This window comes from Macrotis lagotis, chromosome 1 (assembly GCF_037893015.1).
Source record: "Macrotis lagotis isolate mMagLag1 chromosome 1, bilby.v1.9.chrom.fasta, whole genome shotgun sequence".
NCBI lineage: Eukaryota > Metazoa > Chordata > Mammalia > Peramelemorphia > Peramelidae > Macrotis > Macrotis lagotis.
In genome coordinates, this window is record NC_133658.1 from 906,026,905 (window position 1) to 906,053,689 (window position 26,785).

At 49.7% G+C, this 26,785-nt stretch overlaps 1 protein-coding gene across 2 annotated transcripts; it reads right to left on the minus strand.

Annotated features, from left to right (window-relative positions):
• Nucleotides 1-26,455, minus strand: MARK4 (microtubule affinity regulating kinase 4). Of its 2 annotated transcripts, XM_074219292.1 has the most exons (18): nt 26,108-26,455; nt 21,887-22,087; nt 21,292-21,345; nt 20,346-20,394; nt 20,128-20,193; nt 19,813-19,883; nt 19,608-19,664; nt 16,508-16,744; nt 15,448-15,567; nt 14,870-14,969; nt 14,343-14,452; nt 13,724-13,883; nt 8,481-8,698; nt 7,631-7,734; nt 6,505-6,777; nt 6,245-6,324; nt 4,288-4,332; nt 3,561-3,721 (listed from the first exon to the last, which is right to left on the minus strand). In XM_074219292.1, the coding sequence occupies exons 1-18, from the start codon at nt 26,156-26,158 to the stop codon at nt 3,657-3,659; spliced, it is 2,061 nt and encodes a 686-aa protein (XP_074075393.1). In that variant the 5' UTR covers nt 26,159-26,455; the 3' UTR covers nt 3,561-3,656. The 2 variants fall into 2 exon arrangements, with proteins under 2 accessions (XP_074075392.1, XP_074075393.1); XM_074219291.1 differs by lacking the exon at nt 6,245-6,324 and having other exon boundaries at nt 1-3,721.
• Between the last annotated feature and the right edge of the window lie 330 nt (nt 26,456-26,785).

Here is a 26,785-nt window from a genome sequence, read left to right on the forward strand (position 1 = left end):
TACAGTTGTGTCAGATTCTTTATGACACCTTTTTATTTTTTTCTTGGCAAAGATACCAGAATGGTTTGCCATTTCCTTCTTCAGTTGAGACATTTTCTGGATATTTATTTCCTTTTCTGATGGGAGAGCTATCCTTCTGAGTTTTTGGCCATTCAGAAAAATATAGTTTACACTGGTTGACTGGTATTCATTTAACAGATACCTTCTGGTTTGTATATCTTTGGTGAGAGGGTGATGAGACACAGAGTCAATGAGGAGGCAGAGTTTCAGAGAGGAAATTATTATACATCAGTGAGAAGTCTAGAGGCTAGCTGACAAAGGTTTGGTGAGGGGATCAGGGAGTTCAAGACATGGAGAGGGATTTTTTTTGAGGTAGGCAATAGAGGGAATTCCATCAATGAGAGAATGAGCTCCTCAGTGAAGGGGGTAGAGTCTTCAATAAGGGAACTTCAGAGGAAACTCTGTGAGGGGGGAATGGGGCCTGATGGAATGAGGGCTCTGGAGATTGAAAGTTCCATGATTGTATAGGAGTTTTAAAGAAGATGGGATCCCAAGGGGAGGTTGAGTAAGGGAGCAGTGAGGGTTGGGCATAATCGGTCAGTGATAGGAATCTAGATGCACTGTGCATAGAGGTATACTGAGGTTAGACACAATAGACATCTACTGGTTCACTGAGGTTCATAAGTGAGTCATAAGTGAGGAGATGGCAGAGAAATGGAAATGGGGCTTAGTGAGATAAATGGAAGTTAACTGAAGAGAATAAGGCTTAATAAGAATGGAAGTATGGCTCACAGATTGAGGTGAAAAAGAGGTTCTAATGGGGGTAAATCTGTCTGTTATTCCAGACCTCACCCAAGAAGATGACCAAACTGGGCCAAATGGGAAGTGAGAACTTCCAAACTTGGATGAAATCACCTGCCTCCCAAGATGGAAGAAACCTGATGGATTGGGGGTGGTGGTGGAGGGAGGTGGTGGCCTAGGATTCCAGGGCTTCATAGGAGAACAGACAAGGATTAGCATTACACTCACTTAAAAAAATCCCATAATCCTCAACTGTCAGACCTGAAAGACTGGGAGGAGGGTAACACTAAAAGACTGGGATTCACTCCCCTCATTTTACAGATGGGAAAAACCAAGGCCCAGGGTGTGACAGGGACTTGCCTGAAGACTTAGTGGCCAAACAGGAAACTCACCCCAGAAATGAAAAGAACCTTTGGGAATCACTCAGTCCAAAGCCTAGCTGGGGCAAGCAGGAATCCCCTCACCAGACAGCCTGCTGGGTGGGCTCCAAAGCTTCTGTCTGAAGCCCCACCCCACCCCCAACTGAAGGGAAGAACTCATCCCTTGCAAAGCAACCTATTACACTCAAGGCTAGATAATGTGTCTCAAAAGCTTTTTTCCAGACAAGCTTGACCTCTTTTCCCATGACAGCTATATCAGATTCTCAGCTGCCATCTCTTCTCCAGGCTAGCCTTTTACAGCACGATTTCCCTTCCCCTCACAAATGTCATTCTCCTTCTCTACATTCAGCAAAATCCTTCCAAAAGGGTAGCATGCCAGAAATGGACAGGAGCAGCAGAGGAGGACTGGTCTATAACTTCACAGGGGTAAGGTGGACGGTGTAGTCACCTAATAACCTCCCAGGTTCTCTCTCTCTCTCTCTCTCTCTCTCTCTCTCTCTCTCTCTCTCACACACACACACACACACACACACACACACACACACACACACACACACATCCAGTCCTCCATTTTGTCTGTAGAGACTGACCAACGTTATTGTCTGGATTTGATTTTTTTTGTGGGTTTTTTTTTTGCTTCATACCCCACCTTCTCCCAGATCAAGCACTGTCCAACATCTCACTGGGCCAAGCATTAGTGTAAGGTCCACAGGATTCATGCTTGGGGACAACCGAGTCCAACTCCCTCCTTTTATAGATGAGGAAACTGAGACCCAAGTGATTTGGTCACAAAGTAGGGAGCAGAGTGGGAAAAGTTCCTCTCCTTCTCTGGGTCTCCTCTAAGGGTGTCTTAAGGTCATGAAGGCTTGGTATTGGGAAAAGGAGACAGTTAGGCAGGGGGAATCTCCTAATTTTATTGGTAACAGGCGGCAGGGGCTAGGGCTGGGCTGGGGGGACCAGGGGCATAATAACTTAAAAACTGGAGGCAGCTCCCTTGGCGGACAGAGTGTGAGGGGAGGTTGGGAGGCAGGAGGAAGAATATATTTACAAGGATTTGTACAAAGTGCTAGGGAAAAGAGGAAGGGAGGTGTCTGATTGGTGGGCGGAAGCTGAGGAAGGGAGGACAGAAGGAGAGGGGGATCCTCGTCCTCCCAACTCCCCTTTTCGGTCTTCCCTCCCCCAAAGCTCTCACACCAGGTAACGGAAGGGGGAGAATTTGAGAATTTCGCCCCATAGAGTCCAATCCAAATCAGTTTTGGGCACCTGAGGTGGTTTTAGAGGGAAAGAAAGGGACAGGAAAGCCCTCAGGCTGGGGGGGGGGGGGGCTTCCCCTTTAGCCAAGCTCCTCCTGGGATGCTATACCTGGCTTCACAGCCAGTTTGCCACCTAGTCCAAAATTCTGTCTCATGGTAGATCTTCTTAGTGAATGGGAGGTGGGAGAGCAGAGAGGAACCCTCTTCGTATCTAACCCCTTCCCCACCCCATCCCCCAACTCTCCTGCCAAGTCTCTGGCAACCCATCCTACAAAGAGTAGGGAATCTAGATTCTACAATTTTCCCTCCAGCTGCCTCCCCCCCCCCAAAAAAAAACAACCTGGGGATAGAGCTAAGAGATATCCTAGAGACTTAGCTAGTTGAACTCTCTCCTTTCTCAGAAGTGGGAAACCGAGGCCTACAGCGACTTGATCAAGGTCAAAAGAGTGAGAATCGGGAAGGAAAACCTAGGGCTCCTGCCTCCCAGGTCATTGTTCCAGGGAGGTGCTTGACTCGCCCCAAGGACCCGTCCAACCCAACCCCACCTTCTTGGTTCAATGCCTCGTTCCATTGGCAATGGAAGAAGGGTTAGGTGGGGTAGGAGTGGGTCTGGACTTTGGTGTGGGAGAATGAATAGGGAGGCAGGAAGACAGGGTTCTAAGGCCATCCTAACTATCTGACCTTGTGCAAGTCCCTTCCCCTCCCTGAAACTCAGTTTCCCCCTCTGTAAAATGGGAAGAATTGAACTTGATGGTCTCTAAGGGTTTTTCCAGCTCAAAAAGACTAGAATAACTATGGTGGTCACCCCAACCTGCACTCCTCCCCCCCTCCCCAATCCCAGCATCAGTGGAGTGTAAGGACAAGGAGGAGCCAAGCTCTTCAGTGGGGTGTGGGGGCTCCCCTTCCCACTGATCCCCTCAAAGTCTCTGGCGGAGGGGGTACTGCCAGTCTCAGAGCTCCAGGTCATTGGAGATGCGGGTGACCAGCGTGCGGAAGGCCAGGGCAGTGCCTGCCACCCGGCGAAAGAGGACACCCCGGAGGCCCGGTCGAGGCAGCTGACACACCTCCACCTCGAAGTGGGACAGGGGCTCGGGCCCGCCGGCCCCACCATGCAGGCAGGCCAGCAGGAAGGGCTGGGGCTGGCGGCAGCGGCATCGGGCAGCTGCCGTGGCCTGGCGAAGGGCTGCCATGAGAGCCTCCGGCGGGCGGGAGCTTGTCAGCTTCACACTCCAGGGGAATCGGAGCAGCCGGGGGGTGGCTTCCTCTTGATCCCAAGGTAGATTGCAACTGTGGAAAACCAAGCAGGCAAGGAAAGAGTGAGGAGAAGGTGGGAGAAGACGGAGGTCATAGAAGGGGAGGTGGGGGAAACTGGATGAAAGGGGGATTCATTGGAGGAGAGAGAGTGAAGGGAAGTGGGAGAAAAGAGAGATCAGAGAAGGAGGGGAGAGTGGGGGGGAAGGTAGAAGAGGGAGGTCATTGGAGGAGAGAATGGGAGTGAGTTCACTGGAGGAGAGAGTGGAAGGAAGGTAGGAGAAGAGGAAAGTCATTAAGAGAGAAGGGAAAATGAAGGAAAGGTGAGAGAAGAGGGAGGTCATAAAGGGACAGGAAAGGAGACAATGGTAAGTAGAGGAGAAAAATGAATTGAAGTGGAAAAATAAGATGGTAAAGGAAGGTAAGAGTCATAGGGTATGATAGTTAAGAAAGAATGAAATCCAGCACAGAGGCACATTGAATCATCTTCTTCAGGGGAAAATCTGTGTGCTAAGTCTAAGACCTGGGACACCGGCCAGGGGCCATCTAGGGAGTCTCCAGGAAGAGGGTAGAAGGTAGATGGGGAGTGAGAGGTCACTTACCCTGTGACCTCAGGTCCCCCGATTCTCTCAGGTTGGTCTGCGACCCTGATGGAGGTGAGGGGAACAAAGAGTCATATCCAGAATCTCCAACAGCTTTGGACTCCTGCCCCCCCAGTTTCTCCCTCCCCCAAGGGATCCAAGTGTCCCCAGGTTCTTTCTAGACTGTTTCCTGGTAGGGGACAAGAAGAAGAGAGGGGATCCTAGAAGCTGGCCGCCCAGCTTCCTGGCCAGCTTAGTTCCCAGGCTGAGAGTTGCCTGGCCCTCCCCTCCCCGTGTTAGTTCAGTTTAGAGGAGAGAAGAAAGATTGAGGATTGTGAGGGAGAGACAAGGGAAGGGGGGGGACAGGAAGAAAGACTGGAGCAGGGGAAGGAGATTCACCCAAGATCTGGCAAACAATAGGAAATCAAATGTGAGCTGAATTTAAAGCCCAAAAGATACAGTGAAGACCGAGAGAGGAGGGACAAGCAAAAGTGAGACTAACAGAGACATGGAGAAGTGAGAGATAGCGAGACTGGGCAGCAAGCAGGGACAGAAAGGTAGGGAAAAGGGCAGCAGAGGTGGCCCAGCTCTGTCTAACTAGCTTCTGGAAAAATGGACAAACGGCCACTGAGCCACAAGGCCTCAGGCTCATTGTTCAGTCTCTTCAACCGTTTCTGATTCTCTGGCCCCATTTGGGGTTTTCTTGGCAAAGGTATTGGAGTGGTTTGCCATTACCTTCTCTGGTTCATTTTACAGATGAGGAAACTGAGGCAAACAGGGTCACAAAGTTAATTGGCTGGATTTGAACCCAAGTCTTCCTGACGCCAGGACTGAAGTTCTATCCATTGTTGCCCCCCCCCCCCCCCACCCCACCCAGGATAGCCTATTCCATTCTAGGGAAGATTTATCTGAACTTGAGTCAGCAACCCCGCCCCCCCCCAGGACACTGGTTCCAGCCCGGGCAGCATAATGGAACAAGGCTGGTCCCCTTCCCCACACACCATCAACACCCCCCACCCATAGCCCCACTCCTGCAGGTTTTTCTCTTTGTTAAACATTCTCCATTCTTTTAGTGGTTTCTTGTGTCACAGATCAACTATATGGGGCAGTGGAGAAATCACTGAGCCTGGAATCTGGAAGACCTGAGTTCAAATGTGATCACAGACAGTTACGGCCGTGTCACCTTGAGCAAGTCACTGAACTGCTGTCTGCCTCAATTTCCTCAACTGTAAAGTAAGGATAATAATAGCTCTTACTTCTTGGGGTTGTATGAGACTCGATTTCATAAAGACTAAATCTTAAAGCCTGGCATCAGTCATTGTTAAGGTTCTTCCCTATTCTGGTGCCCTCCTGGGGTAAGGAAGGTGGGGAGGAATGAGAGAGAAACAGAAAGAGACAGAGATACTGAGAGAGGGAGAGATCCTAAAAGACAGAAAGGAGGAGGGAGAGAGAGAGAGAGAGACAGAGATAGACAGAGAGAGGGAGAGAGAGAGAGAGAGAGAGAGAGAGAGAGAGAGATCCCAACAGAGACAGAAGCAACAAAGACAGAGACAGAGAGATGGAGACTGTGAGATCCCAAGAGAGAATAAGAGAAAATGAGAGAGAGCAAGGAAGAGAGAGAGACAGAAAGATCAGTCTAAAAAGAAAGACAAAGTGAAGTAGAAACCCCCAGAGACAGATTAAGCAGAGAGACCTACATATGCACATTCACATCCTCACACTCACACACACTTCCACTAACATACTCATTCACACACTCACACTTACACACTCACACTCCAATAGTCAGAGAGGGGCAGAGAGCTATGAAGAGGAGCCAGGCAGAATGAAAACAAGATCCCAAAGCCACTGAGCCAGGCAGGTTGGAGAGAAAGGAGAAGTGGAGGGAAGAGGGAACCAGGGCTAGGCCAGACAGGCAAGCAGGCAAGCGGGGTCACAGGGACACAAGTGAAAGAGAACGGGGTAGGCCCCGACTTACTGATCTTGGATCCCTGGGGCAGAGATGCCCCAGACACACAGCGGTTAGAGTTCTGTCGTTTAGAGGGGTCGAGGGTGACCCTGCAGCGGGATCGAGCAAGTAGCAAACGGAGAGAAGAGAAAAGAAGAAGAGGGAGAAGTAGTTGTTTTGATTGGAGGAAGAAGAGAAAGGAGAGAGGCAGAAGTTAGCAGCCCAGGCTCAGGATGATCTGCCCGTCCCCCAGCCCCCAGGAGCCCCCTCCCCAGGCCTAGCGGTCATACCTGCGGGTCAGTTTGGAGGTGAGCTTGCTGAAGAGGTTGGCGGTGGGTCGAGGTCGCCCGGTGGGCAAAGGCGTGGCCTCGTGGGCCAGGGTGGGTGAGGCAGGTGGCCCATTCTGGACCCCACTTCCCCCCCCTGCCCTCCGGTCCCTCACTTGCCCACCATGGAAGGTACTGCGGATGGTGGAGCCCCGGGCCAGGCGGCTTCTCTCCCCCCCTGGGGGTGCCAAGCTGTGACTCGAGGGGGAAGCTGGGGGAACTCGAGGAGGACCCGAGCTGGAGGAAACAGAGATGGCCATCAGGGCCCTGCACCAAGTCCTCCCCAGAGTTGGTGAGATCCTTGGAAGGTCACTGTTACTCTGGGCCTGGTCCCACTGGAGATGAAAACTCTAGGCATGGGGACCTCCAGGAGTGAAGGACTGGACTCCCTGAGCTCTCCTCTCCCCCATCTGCAAAACTGTGTGTGTGTGTGTGTGTGTGTGTGTTGGAGGTAGGTGTTGGACTTAATGATCTTTTAGGTCCCTTCTGGCTCTGACATCCTTTCTAAGGTCCCTCCCAGCTCTGACATTCTCAGTTTTAAGTCCTTTCCCAGCTCTGACTAATGAGCCTCTGACTCCAATCCATGCTCTTCAGAATTCTAACCTGGGGAACCCAAGTATTAAAGGGCGTATGAGAAAAACACAAGAAGTGAGTCAGATGAAGTTCCTTCCCCACTATGGCTGAAGGGGAGAATTCCTTTTTTTTTTTTTTAGAACTTCCAGTTCTAAGGTCTCTCCCAATCTGACATTCCCTGTTCTAAGGTCCCTCCCAGTTCTCACATTCACTGTTTTGAGGTCTTTCCCACTTCCAGTTCTAAGGTCTCTCCCAATCTGACATTTCCAGTTCCAAGGCCCCTCCCAGCTCTGACATTCCCTGCTCCAAAGGCTCTGATAGCTCACATTCTACCCATTCATTTGCTGAAAATGGAGATAGGGCAGAGATGCCCCCCTAGCAGAAGCTCCTGGTGGTACAGGATGATTAGAATGGTTGAAAGATTTCCCCAGGATGCCCTGGTGCCAATTCTGAGCAAAGGCCCATCACCAGGTTCCACCTTTGATGTTCCTCACCCCCAGTGTCCTATCTCTTGTACCTGTTCTCCTTCCCGTTGGGCAGCAAGGAGGGGCGCTCAGCTCCGGGACGTTCTGTACACACATACGTGTTCCGGCGTGTCATCACACTCGGGGGGAGGTTATTCTGGTAAAGAGATTGAGGAGGAGGGAAAGGAGTGAGATAAGAGGACCGCCCTATCCTCCTTCTGCCCTGTCACCTTCTCACAGTCTGGTAAGAGCAACCAGGTCTGAATTATGACTTGGCTACTCAGTTGTGTGACTTTGGGCGAGTCCTTTACCCTTTCTGAGCCCCAGTTTTATCATCAGTGAAATAAGAGAGCTAGACAAGACTTATCATCCCACTTTAACAAAGGAGAAAACTGAGGCTTCAGAGAGGAAAAGTCACACAGCTAGGAAGCAATATATTTAGGTTTTTACTTTATTTAGGTTTTTTGGAGGGTTTCTGTTTTCATTTTGTTTTTGGTTTTTTGTAAGGCAAATAGGGTTAAGTGACTTGCCCAAGGCCACACAGCCAGGTAACCATTAAGTGTCTGAGGTTGGATTTGAACTCAGTCTTCCCGACGCCTGGGCCGGTGCTCTATTCACTGCGCCACCTAGCTGCCCCTAGGAAGCAACATAAATAGTGGTTTACCTTCATAACTCACTAGATCTTCAGAGTGAGATAGGTCCTATGAATTCATATCAATCCCATTTTGTAGATAGGGAAAAACTGAGGTTCAGTAAGGCAAAGAAGTTTGCTCTTCCAGGTTAGGTGCCAGAGCCAGGATACCAACCCAAGCTTTCCACTTGGGATTCACGGGAGAGATAGGGACAGATGGGGAAGCTCAGCCCCCTGCCCCTTGCCCTGGGCATTCCCCAGCCTCCACTCACCGGTGTGCCTGAACTGTCTTTGCGCCTCTCTGGAATCTCCGCCTTGTTGGGGTTGTGGGCACTGCTAACCATGGGGCTGGCTGGGGGCAGGCCTCGACTCCCCCCACCAGCCGTGCTGCAACTGGTCTTGCGGCTTGGTAGCCGCTCCTCCTTCAGTTCCGTCTCTCCCGTACTTGTGGGGCTACGTTTGGGGTGCAGGGGTGCTTGGGAGGGGCCACCTAGGGAAGAAGGAAAGAAATAATGAGTCTCCAATCCATGTTCTTCAGAATTCTAACCTAGGGAACCCAAGTATTAAAGGCCATATGAGAAAAACACAAGAAGTGAGTCAGATGAAATTCCTTCCCCACTATGGCTAAAGGGGAGAATTCTTTTTTTTTTAAATCAGATTTTATTTCCAGATTCTCATTCTCTCCCTCCCTTCCTAGCTGAGAAAGTGAGAAAAACAAACACCAGTTACAAACATGTATAGTCAAGCAAAACAAATTCCCACACTGGCCATGTCCCAAAAAAACATGTCTCAATCTGTACCAAGCATCCATCACTTCTCTATCTGGAGGTAGGAAACATGTTTTATCTTTAGTCCTCCAGAATTGTGGATCATTGTGTTGAGCAGAAGTCTCACTTCTTTTAAATTACTTGTCTTCATAATATTGTTGCTATTCTTTTCCTGGTTCTGTTCATTTCATTTTGCATCAATTCACATATTTTTGCAGATTCTTCTGAAGCTACCTCTTTTATTATTTCTTACAACACAATATTATTCCACCACATCCATATACCATCATTTGTTCAACCATTCCCCTATTGATGGGCACCCCCTCAGTTTCCAATTCTTGGCCACCACAAAAAAAAAAAAAAAAAAAACTGCTTTAAATAGGCTGGTGCAAACAGATTCTTTTCCCTTTTCTTTGATCCCTTTGGGATGCAGATTTGATGGTAGCCTTGGGGCAAAGGGTAAGTACCATTTTGTCCTTTCATCTTTGTAGTATTTTTTGAATATGTCACCTCCTCTACCTTTAACTTGGTAGAGACCTTCATTACCTCACACCTGGTCCATTGCAGTGGATCTTGTTGCTTCATATCCCTTCCTCCTCCTGACCAGCCTCCATTTAGCCACTAAAGTGATTTTCCTAAAACACAGGTCTGATAATATAACTTTTCTCCTCTCCTCCCCCACTCAATAAACTCCAGTGGTTCCCTTCGATGCTCTATTTGGCATTCAGGCCCTTCACAGCCTAATGCTCCCTTTTCTCTTCTTCCCTCCCCTTTCCAGACTTCATATGTCCTCTTACATCTTCATGCCACACACTCTTCAAATTCAGGGACACTGACCTCCTGGCCATTTTCATTGGCTGTCCTTCATGACTGGAATTCTCTCTCTCCTCATCCCTGCCTCTTGGTGCCTTTCAAGTTCCAACTAAAATCCTACCTTCTACAGGAAGCTTTTCCCAGCTCTTCTTAATTCTAGAACATTCCTTCGGTTGATTTTTTTTTATTTTCCGTTTATATGTAATCATTTGCATGTTATCTTCCTCATTAGGTTGTGAACTCCTTGAAGGCAGGGTCTATCCTTTACCTCTTTTGTACCTCCAGCACTTAGCACAGTGGCCTAGCATAGAGAGAGTAGGTACTTAATCAATGTGTAATGACTGACAGCATAGTTCCAAATTGCTTTCCAGAACGAATGAAGCAATTCACTCCATTGACAATGTATTAACTATCTAATTTCTGACATTTATCATTTTGTCATTTTCCCTTTTTTTAGATTTTTTTTTTAGGTTTTTGCAAGGCAAATGGGGTTAAGTGGCTTGCCCAAGGCCACACAGCTAGGTAATTATCAAGTGTCTGAGACCAGATTTAAACCCAGGTACTCCTGACTCCGGGGCCGGTGCTTTATCCATTTTGCCACCTAGCTGCCACCTAGCTGCCCCTTTCCCTTTTTTTTAAATGACTTTGCCAATCTCATGGGTATGAGGTAGAACCTCAGAGTTATTTAAATTTGTATATTTCTGATTATTAGAGATTACAAGTATTTTACTGATATCTTGGATTTCTTCCTCTGAAAAGCTGCTTGTTATATGCTTTGACCATTTTTTCAATTAGGGAATGGCTCTTATTCTTATAAATTTGAATCAGTTCTCTATATATCTTAGAAATTAATATAGAAACCTCCTGCAAAGATTCCACCCCTCCCCCTTCATTTACTGACTTCTTTTCTAATTAATTTTCTGATTACTTTTATATGAGAAAAATCTTTTCAAATTTTTGTAATCAAAATTGTCCATTCACCCTTCTATGAATTTCTCTATCTTTTGTTTATTTGTGAATTCTTTCCCTATCCATAAATCTGACAGATAATTTCTTCCATGGTCTACTAATTTGCTTATTATGCCACTTTTTATGTCAAAATCATATATTCATTTGTAGCTTATTTTGGGATACTATGTGAGATGTTGGGCAGTTTCCCCAACAAATTTTGTCAAATAATGAGTCCTTGCCCCAATAGCTGTGATCTTTGAGTATATCAAATAGCAAGTTAGCATGTTCATTTACATTTGTACATTGTTCACTAATCTGTTCCACTGATCAACCTCTTTTTTTCTTATTCACTAAAATTATTTTGACAATCATGGCTTTATAGTAGTTTGAGATCTGATACTGCTAAGCCTAGGGGAAGAATTCTTAGCCAGAGGACATTAGCTATGATAAAAGATAGATTTTGATTTTGATTATGTGAAATTTAAAAGGGTTTGCAGGGTAGTTAAGTAAGGAAATATTTCTGGAGTCAGGAAAATCTGAGTTCAAAGCTGGCCTCAGAGAAAGGAGAGGAAGAAGGGGCTAAGATATTTCATATAAGAGTCAAAAACAAAGCTTTTTTTTTTAGGTTTTTGCAAGGCAATGGGGTCAAGTGGCTTGCCCAAGGACAAATAGCTAGGCCATTATTAAGTATGTGAGGCTGGATTTGAACTCAGGTGCTCCTGACTCCAAGGCTGGTGTTCGATTATCCACTGCGCCACCTAGCCACCCCAAGAAAAAATTTTTTCAATGAAGTGGAATGGGGGAAGGCGAGGGGGAATGAGTAAGCCTTCATTCTCATCAGAAATGGCCCAGAGAGGAAATAACATACACACTTAATAAGGTGAGGAAATCTATCTTACCCTGGAGAAAAATGAGAAGAAAGGGAGGAATGGGGGAAGGGAAGGGGACGTAGGTGAAGGAAAAGAAGGAAGATTGTGAGAGAGGGTACTCAGATACAACATACTTTTGAATTGGGACAGGGTGAAAGGAGAGAGAAAGAATAGAAAAAATGAGAGTGGGAAAGAATAGAGTGGAAGGAAATTTGGTGGACTTATGATAAAGGCAACTCATCCCAGAGATAGAACTATTGGAATCTGAACACAGACTGAAGTACATTTTTTTCTCTCACTATTCTTGAGGTTTCTCATCTTCTGGGGGGGGGTATGTTTACTCTCATAACAAGAATATTGTAATAATATAAAAATAAACCCCCAAAATTGAAAATAAAATAAAATTAGAATTTTTTTTAAAAGTTGGCTTCAGATACTTAGTTGTTCAACCTTGGGTAAGTCACTTAACTCTATTTGCCTCAGTTTCCTCACCTGTGAAATGAGCTGGAGAAGGAAATGGCAAACCACTTCAATATCTTGGCCAAGAAAACCCTAGATGTAGTCTTAAAGACTTGGCCATCAGGAGTGGCTAGGTGGTGCAGTGGATAGAGCACCAGCCCTGGAGTCAGGAGTACCTGAGTTCAAATCCGGCCTCAGACACTTAATAATGACCTACCCATGTGGCCTTGGGCAAGTCACTTCACCCCATTGCCTTGCAAAAAACAAAACAAAAAACGAGTTGGCCATCAATGAAATGACTGAACAATAACAATAATAGCAATAACACAAGTTTTTACCAGAAAAATCAACGCAACCAGAATATGAAGAAAAGCTACCAGCTGGTAGAAAAGTCTTTGCGCCGAGCATCTGATTAGGCCAGATACCCAAGATCTATAGGTTACTAAAACAAATATAAAAGACAACCATTTCCCATGATGAAGTTAGCAGATGATATGAACAGTTTTCAAAGTAATAACTAACATGTCTATAGTATTTTATTACGTCCTAGGCCCTGTGCTCAAAGCTTTACAATTACGATATCCAAAGAAATTTACAACCGTATGAAAGAATGTCCCAAATCATGAATAACAAAAAGAAGTGAATATCAAAACGCCTTTGGGGTTTCATCTCAAATCCAAGAAATTGGCAAAGATGAGAAAAGTTCATGTTGGAGGGGTTGTGGAAAAACAGGCACATAGAGGTAGAGTTATGAATTGGTCTCAACACTCTAATAAGCAATTTGCAATTATCCAAAAGTCATTTTTGATCTAAAGATGAAACTGTTAAACACACACACACACACACACACACACACACACACACACACACACATACACTTCAAGGAACGTCAGTGATCAAAAAGTAAAATCCCTGAGTACACCAAAGTATCGACAATAGTCTTTTTTGTGGTAGCTAAAAACTGAAAACAAAGTAGATGCCCACTGATTGGAGAATGGGTATGTGAATCTCATGGAATAATACAGTCCTGTAAGAAATGCTCAATGTATAATTTTGGAGAATTAAATCTGGAAAGATTTAAACAAAGTGATGAGGAGTGACAAGAGCCAGGAAAACAACATATGATAATACTACAATAATATAAATAGAAAGTGAAAAAACAAATTCCCAAACTCTGAAACTGAATGCTATGTAATTATAATTATAATGATCAGTCATGACCTCAAGAGGGAAAAAGCTGCACCTTCTCTACAAGGGTGCAGAGACTGTTGGATTCAATTGATATGTTGGTTACTTTTGCCTTTTTTTCTCTCGTGCTTTTTTAATTTTCTGTTACCGGTGATGGCTCTCTAGGTGGTGATGTAGATGGAAATGAGGGTGATTTAAAAATGAAAGATATCAATACTTTTTTTTAATTAAAAAAAAAGGAATCCTAAATTGTTAGGAGCAAATGGTTCTTTTTAAAGAGGGGGAAATTGAGGTCTCAAGGAGGAGAAGAGACTTCCCTAAGATCACCTAGCTAACTATGGGTAGAACCAGGAGAACTTAGGGTTTGGTGAGGCTGGGTCCCAGGTTCCTACCATCACACAGTGGAGGTCTCCTGAAAGAGAGAAATCTGGGGAAGAGGATGGCCCCAAAAGGGGGAAGGTCACTCACAGAAGTCGCTATGCCGGCGCTGCCGGTGATAGGTTGACGAAGAACTCCTCTGGCCTTTGTTCTGGCTGGAACTGGAACTTTTGCTGGGGCCATTGGATGCCTCACTGGGTGCTCGGACTCGAGCCAGGGCCAGCCCAGGGGCGCCCCTATCCCCACCCTCCTGGGAGTCAAGGAAAAGAGTCTCCGTCAAATGTTGCCTACTACTTACCTTGTGAACCTCAAGTCTTATGCCTGCCAGACCCAAGAGACTGTTTCTCTCCTTTCCTTCCCACCCCAACTTTGCATAACCAGCATTTAAATAGTGCCTGTCATGTAGTAGATGTTTAATAAATGCTGATTAATCAAAATGAACCATCCCCCCTCCCTGGAGAATCCCTTTCCCCTAAAGAATCTGCTCCTGAGGCAATCAGGTGGTGCAGGGGATAGAGGACTGGCCCTAGAGTCAAGAGGACCTGAGTTCAAATCCAACCTTAGACATTTAATAATTACCTAGCTGTGTGACCTTGGGCAAGCCACTTAACCTCATTGCCTTGCAAAAAAAATAAAAAGAATCTGCTCCAATTCCTTAGCATTCCCAATCCAGACCATCAGTTGCTGGAGTCCCTGGGATCCAACTGACCTCACTCTTCCTGCCCAGCAGGAGGTAGGTGGCTGTGACCTCATTGTACTTCTGGCTCGTCAAGGCCTCTTTGATCTCTTCCCGGGTATAGCCCATGCTCACCATCACCTCTGGAGAAAGAAGCAGAAGGAATCAGCAAGGCTATCTAGAGCTTCAGCTCCCGAGACTTCCTCCCACTGCTCCAGAATGGGCAGGAAAGAACCCTGGGAGGCCTCAGGATTCAAGGCACCCCAGGTTCTTGTCTGAGGGCTCCCCACAACTTGCTGTAGGACCATGAACAAATCTATTCCTTTCCCTCTGACATTCCCTATTCTAAGACCCGTCCCAGCTCTGACATTCCCTGTTCTAAGACCCATCCCAGCTCTGACATTCCTTGTTCTAAGGGCCCTCCCAGCTCTGACATCCCCTCTTCTCAAGATCCTCCAGTTCTAACATCGTGCAGTCCTAACACCCAATGGTTTGTTGTCTTAAGAATTTAGCTTCTAGGCTGGGCAGTTCTTGGCCCAAGGCCCTGTTCCTGCCCTCACCAATGCGCTTGGGGTCTCCAAAGTCCTCCTCAGGCTCAGTATACGGCTTCAGCTCTTCTCCCTCATAGCCAATGTTGATCCACTTGTCCTTCATGATTTGCTATGGGGGTCAGAAAATGGCCAAGAGATAAGGGTTGGTCAGTGAACTGGGGGACAGATTTGGCAAAACCAAGTATAGTATCCCTTCTTCCCTCACCACAAATGGGTACCTTCCCCCATTCAGACGTTCCCAGCCTGCCTCAGGGCTCCCAGTCTGTCTCTCCCTCCCTCCCTCCCCTCCCTCCTCCACACTGTCTGGGTCCCCTAGCACCCTGTAATCATCCCCACAGCTCGTTAGCTAATTATTGTCATCCCGAGGAAGATGCCAATCAGGGAGTGAGGCAGGGAGTTCTGGGGTTCACCCCCACCCTACTAATGAAGGCAGGATTTGGGGACAGAAATGAGAAGTTGGGGTGGTCAAAATGGAGGGAATACAACAGAGAAGGAGGAAAGAGTAGAGAGAGACATATAGGAAGTGAGGGGTGGGGTAGGGTAGAGGCACATGGCAGGAATGAGAGTGTGGACCCTAAGCCCCTCACCTCAAGGGTACACCGTTTGGCTGGATTTAGCACTAGAAACCTGCGGAGGATGCTCTCACAGTCTGTGGACATATAAAAGGGGACCCGGTATTTGCCCCTCAGGACCCGCTCCCGAAGCTCCTGTGGAAGACAGAGATAGAGAAGGTTAGCAACTCTGGGAGGAAGAGCTTCCTCCTTCCCTCCATCCTCGCTTCCTTTCCTCCCTCTCTCTTCCTTCCCTCTTTCTGTTTTCCTCCTTCTCTCCTTTCCTTCCTCCCTCCTCCCCTCTTTCTCACCCTTCTTTCTTTCCTTTCTTCCCTCATTCATCCCTTCCTTCTCTCCTGTTTCCCCCTCCTCCCTCCTCTTTCCCCTCCCTCCCTTCTTTCCCCCCCCCTTCCTTTTCTCTCCCCTCTTCCATTCCTCATCTTCTGTTTTCCCCTCCCTTCCTTCTTCCCTTCTTCCTTTCCTCCTTCTGTTTTTTCTTTTCCTACCCTTCCTCTCTCCTCTCCTTCCCTTCCCTTCCTCTATCTCTTTCCCCTTCTTTCCCTCCCTCCCTTCTTCTGTCCTTTGTTTTTCTTTCCTTCCCTCCTTCTCCTTTCCTTCCCTCCTTCTTTCCCACTCTTCCTCTTTCCTTTCTTCATTTCCCCTCCTTCCTTTCTTCATTTCCCCTCCTTCCCTCTCTCTTGCCTTCTGTCCTTCCCTCCTCTCTTTTCCTCCTTCCCTCCCTTCTTCCCTTCTCTATTTTCCTCCCTCTCTCCTTTCTTTTCCCTCCCTCTCTTCCCTCCCTCCCTCCCTCTTCTCCTTCCCCTCTTCCTTTCTTTCCCTCCCTCCTTCCTTTGTTTTCCTCTCCCTCCCTCCCTCCCTCCTTCTCTTGCCTCCTTCCCTCCTTCCCCCCAATGTTTTCCCTCCCTCTCTCCCTTTTCTTCCCTTCCTCCCTCTCTTTTCCCTTCTTTCCCTCCCTCCTTCCTTTCTTTTTTTCCTCTCCCTCCCTCTTCCCTGCCCTTCTTCCCTTTGCTTTCCCCTTCCTCCCTCTCTCTTCCCCCTTCCCCTCCCTCCCTCCCAGACCCAGCCCAGCACCTGCCTTAAGGTTATGGCCATCGAAGGGCAGAGAGCCACTGACCAGTGTGTAGAGAATGACCCCCAGGCTCCAGATGTCCACCTCAGGCCCATCATACTTTTTGCCCTGGAACAGCTCTGGGGCTGCATAGGGGGGGCTTCCACAGAAGGTATCCAGCTTCGAGCCCAATGTGAACTCATTACTGAAGCCAAAGTCAGCGATTTTGATGTTGGCCTCTGCATCTAGGAGCAGATTCTCTGCCTGCAGGAAGGGGGAGGGCAGGGGGGGTCTGGGTCAGTCCTACGGGTCATCTGGGAAGGTTCTTAGAGCAGGGAGGAACCTTAGGACAGGGGAAGTCAGGGCTGGGAGATCCCTCAGAACAGGGAATGACAGAACTGGGAAGGCTTTTAGAACAAGGAATATCAGAGCTGGGAGAGTCCGGTGAGCACCTGGTCCAAACCCTCATTGAAACAAGGGCTTGTCAAAGATCATTCAGCAATCATGGTCACCTAGAACCTTAGTCCCACCCTAAGCCCTAATGGAAGGTAGAACCCAGAGACCCTTAGATTAGCCAGCCTTCTAATCCTAGCTTCATCTCTGGATCACTACGTGACCTTGGGCTAGTATCTTCTCTGCTTTCTCTGTGCCTCAGTTTCCCATCCCCATCAAGAAGAAGTGCAGGAGATGGGTGGAAGTCCCTGAGAGCCCTCCAGCTCTCTGGGAAAATACAGAAACTTCCACCAGAGGGCGATAGCTCCCCTTCTCTTCCCCATATCCCTAGGGTTGAGGTCCCATATCAGGCGAAGAAACTGAGGAGGGAGAGAAGGGACTGGCCCAAGGACACAAAACTGATACATGTTGCTAAGACATCCAAGAGGGAGGGGGCTGGGCCCCAGGGACACGGTCACTGTAGCTAAGACTTTGGGTAACTTTGTAGCTTTCATTGAATCCCCAGGAACAAACTGTAACCACCCTTAGAAAACCTTCGGGCCTCCAGGACTGGGTGTACCCAGAGGCTATTCTGGCCCCCAAGGTCTGTGCTCACTCCTCCAGCTCTGCCATATCTTGCCCCCACAGCCTTGGACACCAGAGTCATGCCCTCCATCTCTCCCAGGAGCAGAACCCTCCCTGCTTTTCATCAGATGCTTCCACTCCTGTTCCACCCGTTCTCTCCTCTGACCGGCCCCTAAACTGAGGATCCGTCTACAGCATCTGAATGTAGCCTAACTACTGCCTAAATGTAGCCACCATTCCCCCCACTCCCCACCAAAAAAACCAAAGTCTGCCCTTGTCTCTCTTCTATTTCATTTATTCAACAATTATTAAATACCTACTGTGTATCAGGCTACTGAAAACAAGTAAATGGTACTTTTGAAAAGGGTATTATTATCCCCATTTTACAGATGAAAAAAGTGGGATTGCCATTCTTGAAGATGCCTTCCCCTCTGCATTCTTTTCCTCAGCTCTCTTATTCACTCCTATGACTTTGAAGTAAGCCCAGAGCTCCAGACCTCTAGCTGCAACTACCTCCAGGATAGCCCCAGCTGAATCTCCCACCCCTGCCTTCTACCTCAATTTGCCCATCTCCTCACAGTCTGCCTCTGAATCCCTGGCCAAGGTTTCCCTAGGCTCAAGAACTGGGGCCATCTTTTTACTTCTCCTTCCATCCCTTTATCTCCCCAGGTGAGGAGCGGCCAAATCCAATGAATTCTTCGACCACTCCAGGGAAGGATCTCGAGGGCCTTGATTCTCCATTCCCAAAAACTGGATTGGGAGTGGAAGGAGCCCTAACACTAGGGTCAAGGGGACCTGGATCAAACCCCACCTCTGGGACAGCTTCTTCACCTCTTGAGGACCCAGTTTCCTCATCTGTAAAATGGAGTATGTGGGGGGGGGGGAGGTTGGACATCCTCTGATGTCTACTTCCGTTCAAGGTGACCACCCTCTCTGGAGTCTAAACCCGAGTTTAAATCCGACCTCACTTACTACATGTGTGACCCCGGGCAAGTCACTTAAACCCAACTGCCTCAAGAAAAAAAAAATGAACAATTGAAATAACCTCCTAGGCAGGCCCCAGGCCTCCCGTCCTCCCTTTCTTCAATCTGTTATTGCTTTACAAGCCACTTGATAATATCGCCAAAGCCCAGGTCAAATCATGCTACTTTTCATCTTAAGAATCTTGAGGGTCACTAGGGGGACCATAGTGCACTTAACCCTGTTTGCCTCAGTTTCCTCTTATGTAAAATGAGTTGGAGAAGGAAATGGCAAACCACTCTGGTATCCCTTGCCAAGAAAACCCCAAATGAGGCCACAAACAACTGAACAATAACAAAAAGAATCTTGAGGGGCTCCCTGTCATCTATGGGACAAAAGAAACTCCTTTACCTCTGTCACCCAGAAAACCCTCCACAAACTGATGCCTGCTCCTCATTACTTTCCAGTTTTATTTCACACAAGGTGCAATAGTCCTTCAAGCAACCCCTGGGTACCCCAACTTTACACATCTTTGCTGTAATGTCTCACTGTCTTTTGTTTCTTGTTTTTTGCAAGGCAGAGCCACACAGCTAGGTAATTAATAAGTGTCTGAGGCTGGATTTGAGCTCAGGTCCTCCTGATTCCAGGGCCAGTGCTCTATCTACTTTGCCACCTAGCTACCCTGCCACTAAGTCTTTAAAGCCTACCTTCAAGGTCTCATCTTTCCCAGGACCCTGTGTATAAAGGTTTGTCATTTAGAAAAGAGATCTATATATGACTTAGACCCATTAGGTCCACAAAGACAGGGCGCTCTCTCTCTCTCTCTCTCTCTCTCTCTCTCTCTCTCTCTCTCTCTCTCTCTCTGTCTCCCCCTCTCTCTCTCCCTCCCCATCCCCACCCCCAGTTCTGCCCTAGACCCTTGGTGAATGTTTGCTCACTTGAACTAGATGAGAGAAGTGTAGAGGTCACCGTGGTATATGTAGGGCGAAGTTCAGAGGTCACAGAGAATATTAATTGGGTTCAAAGAGCACGGTGGAATAGAGGGTATCAGAGGAAACAGTGGAAAGGAGGTATTAAAAAGGTGAAGTCAGGGGCCAATGTGGGGGGGTGGAGTTAGGGTGAGAAGCAGATTAAAAGGGAGCCGCCTCACCTTCAGATCCCGGTGTACAATGTTTTTCTGGTGACAGTAATGTACAGCGGAGACGATCTAGCAGAAGAAAACCATAGAGGAAGAGAATAAAGAAGACGAGTCTCAACTAGTGATGCCCCCGGCCCACACCCTCAGATCCGCAGGACAGCCCCACCCCCACCCAGACACCCAGACCCTTACACCCTCACCCCGCCCTCTCCCTCACCTGCCGAAACTTGGCTCTTGCCTCTTTCTCCTTCATGCGGCCATGGGACACGAGGTAGTCAAACACCTCCCCTGAGGGGGGCAGGGACAGGGTCAGGGAGACACAGGGGTATGTATAGGTGGGGAGGGGAAAAGGGGTGGGGAGGTGGACAGATAAGGGTGGGGGAGAACTGAGCTGAGGAGGATGGGGCACCAAGAGGAGAATGTTGGGATGGAACACTAGGGAGAGAAGGATGGAGAAGGAAAGCATCCATGGCCAAGGTCATGGCGGGGACAATGGTATGGGGAAGAAGTAGGGAGCAGGGCCGTGTCTCACCAGCACTGGCATACTCCATGACCAGGTACAAGGTTTTCTCCGTCTCGATGACTTCGAACAGTTTCACTGTAATAAGCCCAGCCCCACCAGGCCCTGAGGTCAACTTCAGTGATCCCCTGCCCCTTAGGACTGGAGCTGTTTCCCCTCTCCCCCCAGTCCCACCCATCATTGCCTAGCCAACCCTTCATACCCACCTACCCCAAGGCCCAGAGCCTCACCGATGTTGGGGTGATTTAAGCCTTTCATGATCCGGACTTCTCGGAAGAGCTATGAGGAAGGAGGGAGAGGGACATAGTCGTAATTTATTTTTTATTGATATTTTATTTTATTTTTCCAATTACATATTATGAAAGTTTTTCAACATTCATACACTTGTATATTTGTAAATTAGATGATTTTCTTCCACCTTCCCTTCCCACCCCAATGGGCCAAGTCTGGTGAACACAGACATTTGTGTTTAACATGTTGACATATTAGTCACTTTGTGTATGAGAAATTAGGAATAAGGGGAAAAGGAACAAAAAAAGTGGAATAGGAAGGAAAAACATTAGAGAATTTTTTAAAAAGTGAACATAGCTTTAAATAGGAAAACCCTTAGAAATGGTTATAGGCAACCCCTTCAACTGCTAGAAAGTGAAGTTAAGTGACCTTGAGCAAGTCACATAACCCCATTGCCTTGCAAATAAACTTAAAAAAAAAAAAGTGAAGTTAAATGATATCCCCAAGAAGGTTAATACTAGATGTGAATGCAGGCCCTATGGCAATTTTTTTTTAGGTTTTTGCAAGGCGATAGGGTTAAGTGACTTGCCCAAGGCCACACAGCTAGGTCATTATTAAGTGTCTGAGGTCGGATCTGAACCCAGGTACTCCTGACTCCAAGGCCAGTGCTCTATTCACTGAGCCACCTATCCACACCCCCATGGCAATTTTGAAGCAAACATTTCACAAGGGAGGATAAAACTCCAGGGGAAAGGTCACCAAGATCAAGAACATCAGGTCCCCAGTTCCCCTAACAGGCCATGGTCAGAGGACAGCCTGTGCCCAGCAGTTGTGGAGACCAGAGGGACTGTGTGTTCCCCAGGACTTCACCCTGTCAGGGGCCCTGGGTCTTGAGGAGAAGGGGCTGGTGGCAGGAATTGTGATGGGGAAGGAAATCAGACTCACCTTTTGCAAGCTGCTGGGGTTGAGTTGGGTTTTGTCAATTATCTTGATGGCAACCTGCAAGGTCAAACCTTGAGACTAAGTCCACCATCCCGTTTCCTCCTCCTCGATGTCCCTCCTTCCCCCCCTCCCAGGCAACCTGAGAGTTGGGGGCAGGGAAAGGATGGCCCAAGGGACCCAAGACTTCCAAGGGGTGGAAGGGAAGGGTGAGGATCAAGGCCACCGTTAGAATCATAAATTCTGGAATGACCTCCCTATAGCACAGATGAAGAAACAGGTCCAGAAGGGAAACAGCCTCTTCCAGGACAGAAATGGGGACCTTTGATCCATGATCAATATTATTCATTAAAAAAAAATTTAACATTTATAGATCAGAGTATTTTACATTCATTATTCCATTGACACCTCACAACTCTCCAAGTATGATTGGGGTACTTTCTACAGAGGAGAAAACAGAGGCTCAAGAATGTTAAATAAATTTCTGAAGCTGCAAAATCAGAATTCAAATTCAGGGTCGGACTCCCAATCCTCAGGCAGGTATCATCCCCAATGCCCTCAACTTTTCCCTGGATATGCCAAGAGGCCTGCCCTGGCCTACCTCTCTCCCAGTAAGGATGTGCCGGGCCAGTTTGACCTTGGCAAAATTCCCCTTCCCAATGGTCCGAAGAAGCCGGTAGTTGCCAACATGGGGCTGCTCTTCTGGGCAGGAAGCGATGGAGTTCCGGCAACGGGCACCCAGTGAGCGACTTGACCACGAGGGACCCTTGTCTGATGACCGGCCGCTGCTCAGAGTTCCATGCTGCGGAGGACAGGGCTGTCAGCTCCTCACCTGCCCAGGCCCGCCCATCTCCGCCCCCACCCAGGCAGGAGAGCCGGTTTGGGCCTGTGACTCAGCCCCCTGGCCTAGGGCATCCACTGAGTCCCACCCCCACCCTCATGCCTTTCAAGGACCTCCATCTTTTCCTCTGGCCCAGATAAAGTGCCCTCTCTGGTTTTGCCAAAGGGGAGGAAAGGCCCAGGTTCCCAGGATCATCTCTCTTTATGTGTGTTCTTCTGTATCTGCTCTGTGTGTCTGACAATCCCTGAAGCTAGAATTAGGAAGGTCCTCATAGATTCTTGTACCAACTGCTTCATTTTACAGAAGGGAGACTGAGGCACAGAGGAAAACACTTGCTAAGACTGAGTCAGTGGGAATTAGTCGGCTTGCCTGGCTTTTTTACCATACTAAAGGCTCCCATCCTCCCAAGGACCCACTTCCTAGACTACCTGACCTAAGCCTCCTCCCTACCTAGACCCATTGCTGTGACTCTGGTCAACTCACGGTACCTTCCTCCAATCCCACAGAAGCCTCTACCCATATGCAGTGAAGGCTCTGGCCCCCAAGTCCAAAAAAGGAATAACAAGGGAGAATAGGGCACAACCCCCTCCACCTTTATGGTCCCAGTTCCTTCAAGCCAATGAAGACTCAAGGTCTACAGGGGAGCTGTGGATGGCTCCATTGTATTTCATCTCCAATAACCTGTCCCTCAACATCTCCTCTCCCAAGATTTCAATACTCTTATTCTGGACCCCCTTCTGACCCCCAACATTCCCTCTCCTCTGCCCCAACATTTCACTGGCATTGTATCCAACAATCTTTCTCTACCTGCTCCCCTATTTTCCCATCTCTTCTATTCTGAGTTCATCCCCCATTTTTTTTCAATCATTACCTGATCCCGACCATTCTAGCCTCTAGCCTCTAAAAGAGTCATCTCTTCCCCAGGTTCCTCACTCCAGACCCAAGATTTCTCAGACCAGACCCCAGGAATCTCTCTCTCTCTCTCTCTCTCTCTCTCTCCTTCAGTAAAGAAAAGCAAGAGAACAGCATGGTGCTTCGGCCTCAGATCCTAAGAGACCCAGACTACTTCTTCATGAGGTTTTTGTTTGTTTCTCAAGAGGGACAAGAAGGGGGAAGCCGCTTCACCCCAAGTTCAGTCTTAGCCTAAATGAGGCCAGGCTGATCTGGAGGGGCACGGGTGACCTGAGTTTTGGGGCCCTTAGGCCTCTCTGACCCAGTGTAAGCCACAGCCCCTGCTTCTTCTCTAGGGAATCTAAGATCCTGAAGGAAAGTACTCTGATACGCCCCGAGAGATGTACAGCAATGGCAAAGTGGAGCCTTGGGCTGGGAGTCAAGAATATTGTCTCTCTGGGTGATCTTGGGCCACTCAGGCCTTCTCTCTCTCTCTCTCTCTCTCTCTCTCTCTCTCTCTCTCTCTGGGCCTCAATGCCCTCTTCTGCAAAAATGAAGGAGTGAGACGAGGGGTTCTCTAAGGTCCTTCAGCTCACCCTGCCTGCCCCCCCGGACCCAGACCTAAGTGCTTTGAGATCCCTCTCAACACAGCCCTAGCAGCAGACAGTGTCCCATGTTGGGGTCTCAAGGCAGCATTCAGGTGGGCATAGGGACAGAATAGGGACCCCCTGAGGAATTAAGGGGCCAGGGGCCAGTAGGTGACACAGTCCCCCCCTCCACCCCCAATCTGGGGGTGGTAGCTAAAATCAGCCTTCAGCACCATCTGGCCTAGCTCCCTCTGCCTGGGCTGGCACCCCAGGTATGAGGCGCCCGTTGCTAGGGAACTGAGGTGGAGTTGAGGAGGGCAGCTGGAGATTATTGTGGGGGGAGATGTACTCTTTAGAATCATGGACCATCAGAGCCCCCTGGGGATAGGGCTAGAGCAGCAGAATTATAGAAATCAGAATACAGAGGGAAGGCCCACTGGGATTATGGTGACCAGGGAGAGAGAAGGGGTGAGGTGGGGAGGCACAATCTTTTACTATTAGAATGAGGGTGGTGGGGGTGCACAAAGGTGGGAAGAAGGGACCCCTGATGATTCTCTTTGTGGAAGAAACTCATCCCAGGGGAGAGTGGAACACACAAAGATACCTCTAAACCCCACACACTCCTTAGGCCTTCCCAGGCAGGAGAAGCCTGGGGAAATGGAGGAGGGGGCAAAGGGAAGAAAAAGTGGGGGTTACAGCTCTATGGAAAGGCTTTATGGGAAAGGGAGTCCTGGTTTATCCTTAGAGGATAACCTGGGGAGAAGAGGCCTGGAGGATAGGGCCTCCCATCAGCCAGCAGCCCTGGACGAGCCTAGAGAAAGGAGGAAAAGAAGAGGCCCAGATGATCTGAGGTCTCAGGGGGGGCAGAAAACTGGATGTCCCCTCTCCTAAGGGCTGAGGAAGCTTTCTAGGGGAGGGGACCAGCTGAGCCTTTGAGCAGAGGGGGTCTGGAAGATGATAGAGATTCCCTGGGGAAGTCTCAAATGGAAGGAGGTGGGGCAAGGGGGAAGGGAGAGACACTAGAATCTTGGGGAGAGTTGCCCTAAAAGATGAGGGGCTTCTCAGGGAAGGAAAGGGGGCTAAAGGCTGACCATGAGAGGGAGGGAGGGAGGGAGGGAGGAAGGAAGGAAGGAAGGAAGGAAGGAAGGAAGGAAGGAAGGAAGGAAGGAAGGAAGGAAAGAAGGAAGGAAGGAAGGAAGGAAAGAAGGGAGGAAGGAAGCTAGAGGGTTAATAAAGAAGAAGGGGTCCCGGCAACTTGGGGAGGAGGGGCAGTGGATTGGACCTTGAGCAATACAAAACTGGGGAGCTGCCCAAAGGAGAACAAGACAGTTTCCAAGAGGCAGGGGACAGGGCCCGGAAAATGAGGATTTCTGGGAGGGAATACCGCTCACAGAGTGGGGAGAGATCTGAAAAATGGGGTGCTGCTGAGACGAGGAGGTGGTATTTCTCAGCACCTTAGAAAGAAGCCTGAGAGATGGGAGTGCCCTGGTGTTGAGGACCAAGGGAAGAGTCCTCGAAGATGGGGGGGAGGGGGTTCTGCCTGGGAGAAGGGGCTTGAGGCCAGGATAAAAGCAGGTCTCAGGGGCAAGGCTACAGGAAGGGAGGAGAAAGGTTCCCGGAGGCCAGGTTGGCCTTGGAAGAAGAAAAAGCATGAAATATGGGGGGCTTCCTGGGGGGTGGGAGACAAGGACTCCGACTGGCCTTGAAAAAGAGAAAAGGAGGAGACTAACTGGCCCCGAAAGAGAAATAGGCCTAGAAAATGGGCAGGGGGTGGGGTACTTCCAGCAAGGGACATAGGGACCTCTGAGCTAGAGAATGGCGATGGGCAGCCTCCTGAGCTGAGGGGAGCCCTGGAGGAAGATGGGGTCTTCTGGGAGGGAGGGATGTGGCTTTTCATAAGGGTGCCTGGAGGAAAGGACAGTAGCTGGAGGCTGGGGGGGGGGGGGGAGGAGGGGGAGAGAAAATACCTCCTCTCATTGGCCAGGAGGCTTCCATAGTGGGGGGTCACTATCACTAGCTCTCAGGGCAAAAGGATGGGGGGCTGCCTGCAGGTGGGGTGCAGGCCTGGGAGACTGAGATGGAGGGGACTGATGGGTGGAGGGTGTCCTGCGCACGGGGCCAGGGGATCCGGCCTGGACAGGGTAGCGTTGTCAGAGCAGCTACAGGCCTAGAAGGTTAGAACAGAAGGCACCGGCTGAGGTTGGGGGGTAGGGGGGGATGGCTGTCTGGGCCAAGGGATCGGGAGGCCTGGAAGGTGTGGGGATGGCTATCTGGAGGAGGGGGGCACTCCCAGGCCCAGGCCATCGGAAGGTCTGGCAGGAGGGAGGCTACCTGGAGAAGGGGGGTACTTCAGAGCCGGGGGATGAGGAGCCCTGGAGGAGGGGGAGGAGGGGGGTGCTACCTGGAGGAAGGGAGATGGGGAGGCCTGGCAGGTTCGGGGCGCCGGGGAGGCGAAGGCCGGCCGGCCGGCCAGCCAGCGCCCAGGCAGGCAAGGCAGACTCACCGAGTCGGGATTCCGGTCGTTCCCCGGAGCCAGGGCCGTCCGCGAAGACATCTTCTCCTGCAGGGTCCGGGGGGGTGACCCCCCCCCGGCCCCGGCCCTAGCCCTGCCCCCCGGACCGCTGGCCGCTCCCTCCCACACAAAGGCTGGGGGGCCCCGGACGCCGGGGTCCCGGGAAGGGCGGCCCCCCAGCTCCGGGAGCCGGCCCCGGGCTGGGGGGATTGGGGGGGCCGGAGCTGGGGGAGGGCACCCGAGGGTCCTAGTGGCCCCGGCTCCAAGGGAGCCCGGGCTCCATGGGGGGGAGGGGGATCGGGGCCGGGGGGGGGGGGCCGGGGGGCGCGGAGCCGGCCCGGGCGGCGGCGGCGGCGGAGGGGCCCGGGAGGAAGAGACGTCAGGGAGGGGGAGGGGGAGGGGGCGGGGAGGGGGAGGGGAGCCCGAGCCCCCGCCCCCCGCCCGCCCTTAAAGGCGCAGGCTCCCCCACGCGGGAGGGGAGGGTGGGAGAGGAAAGAGAAGCGAAAGGAGGAGGAGGAGGAGGAAGGAGAGGAAGAAGAGGAGGTGGGGGTCCTGGGGGAACTCAGCTCCGCTAGGCCCGGGCCGGCCTGGGAGGGCGGGGCCCCCTCCGGGCACCCAGAGGCCGGGCGGAGGAAGGATGTGTTGGGGCTCGCAGGCCCCCGCACCCCG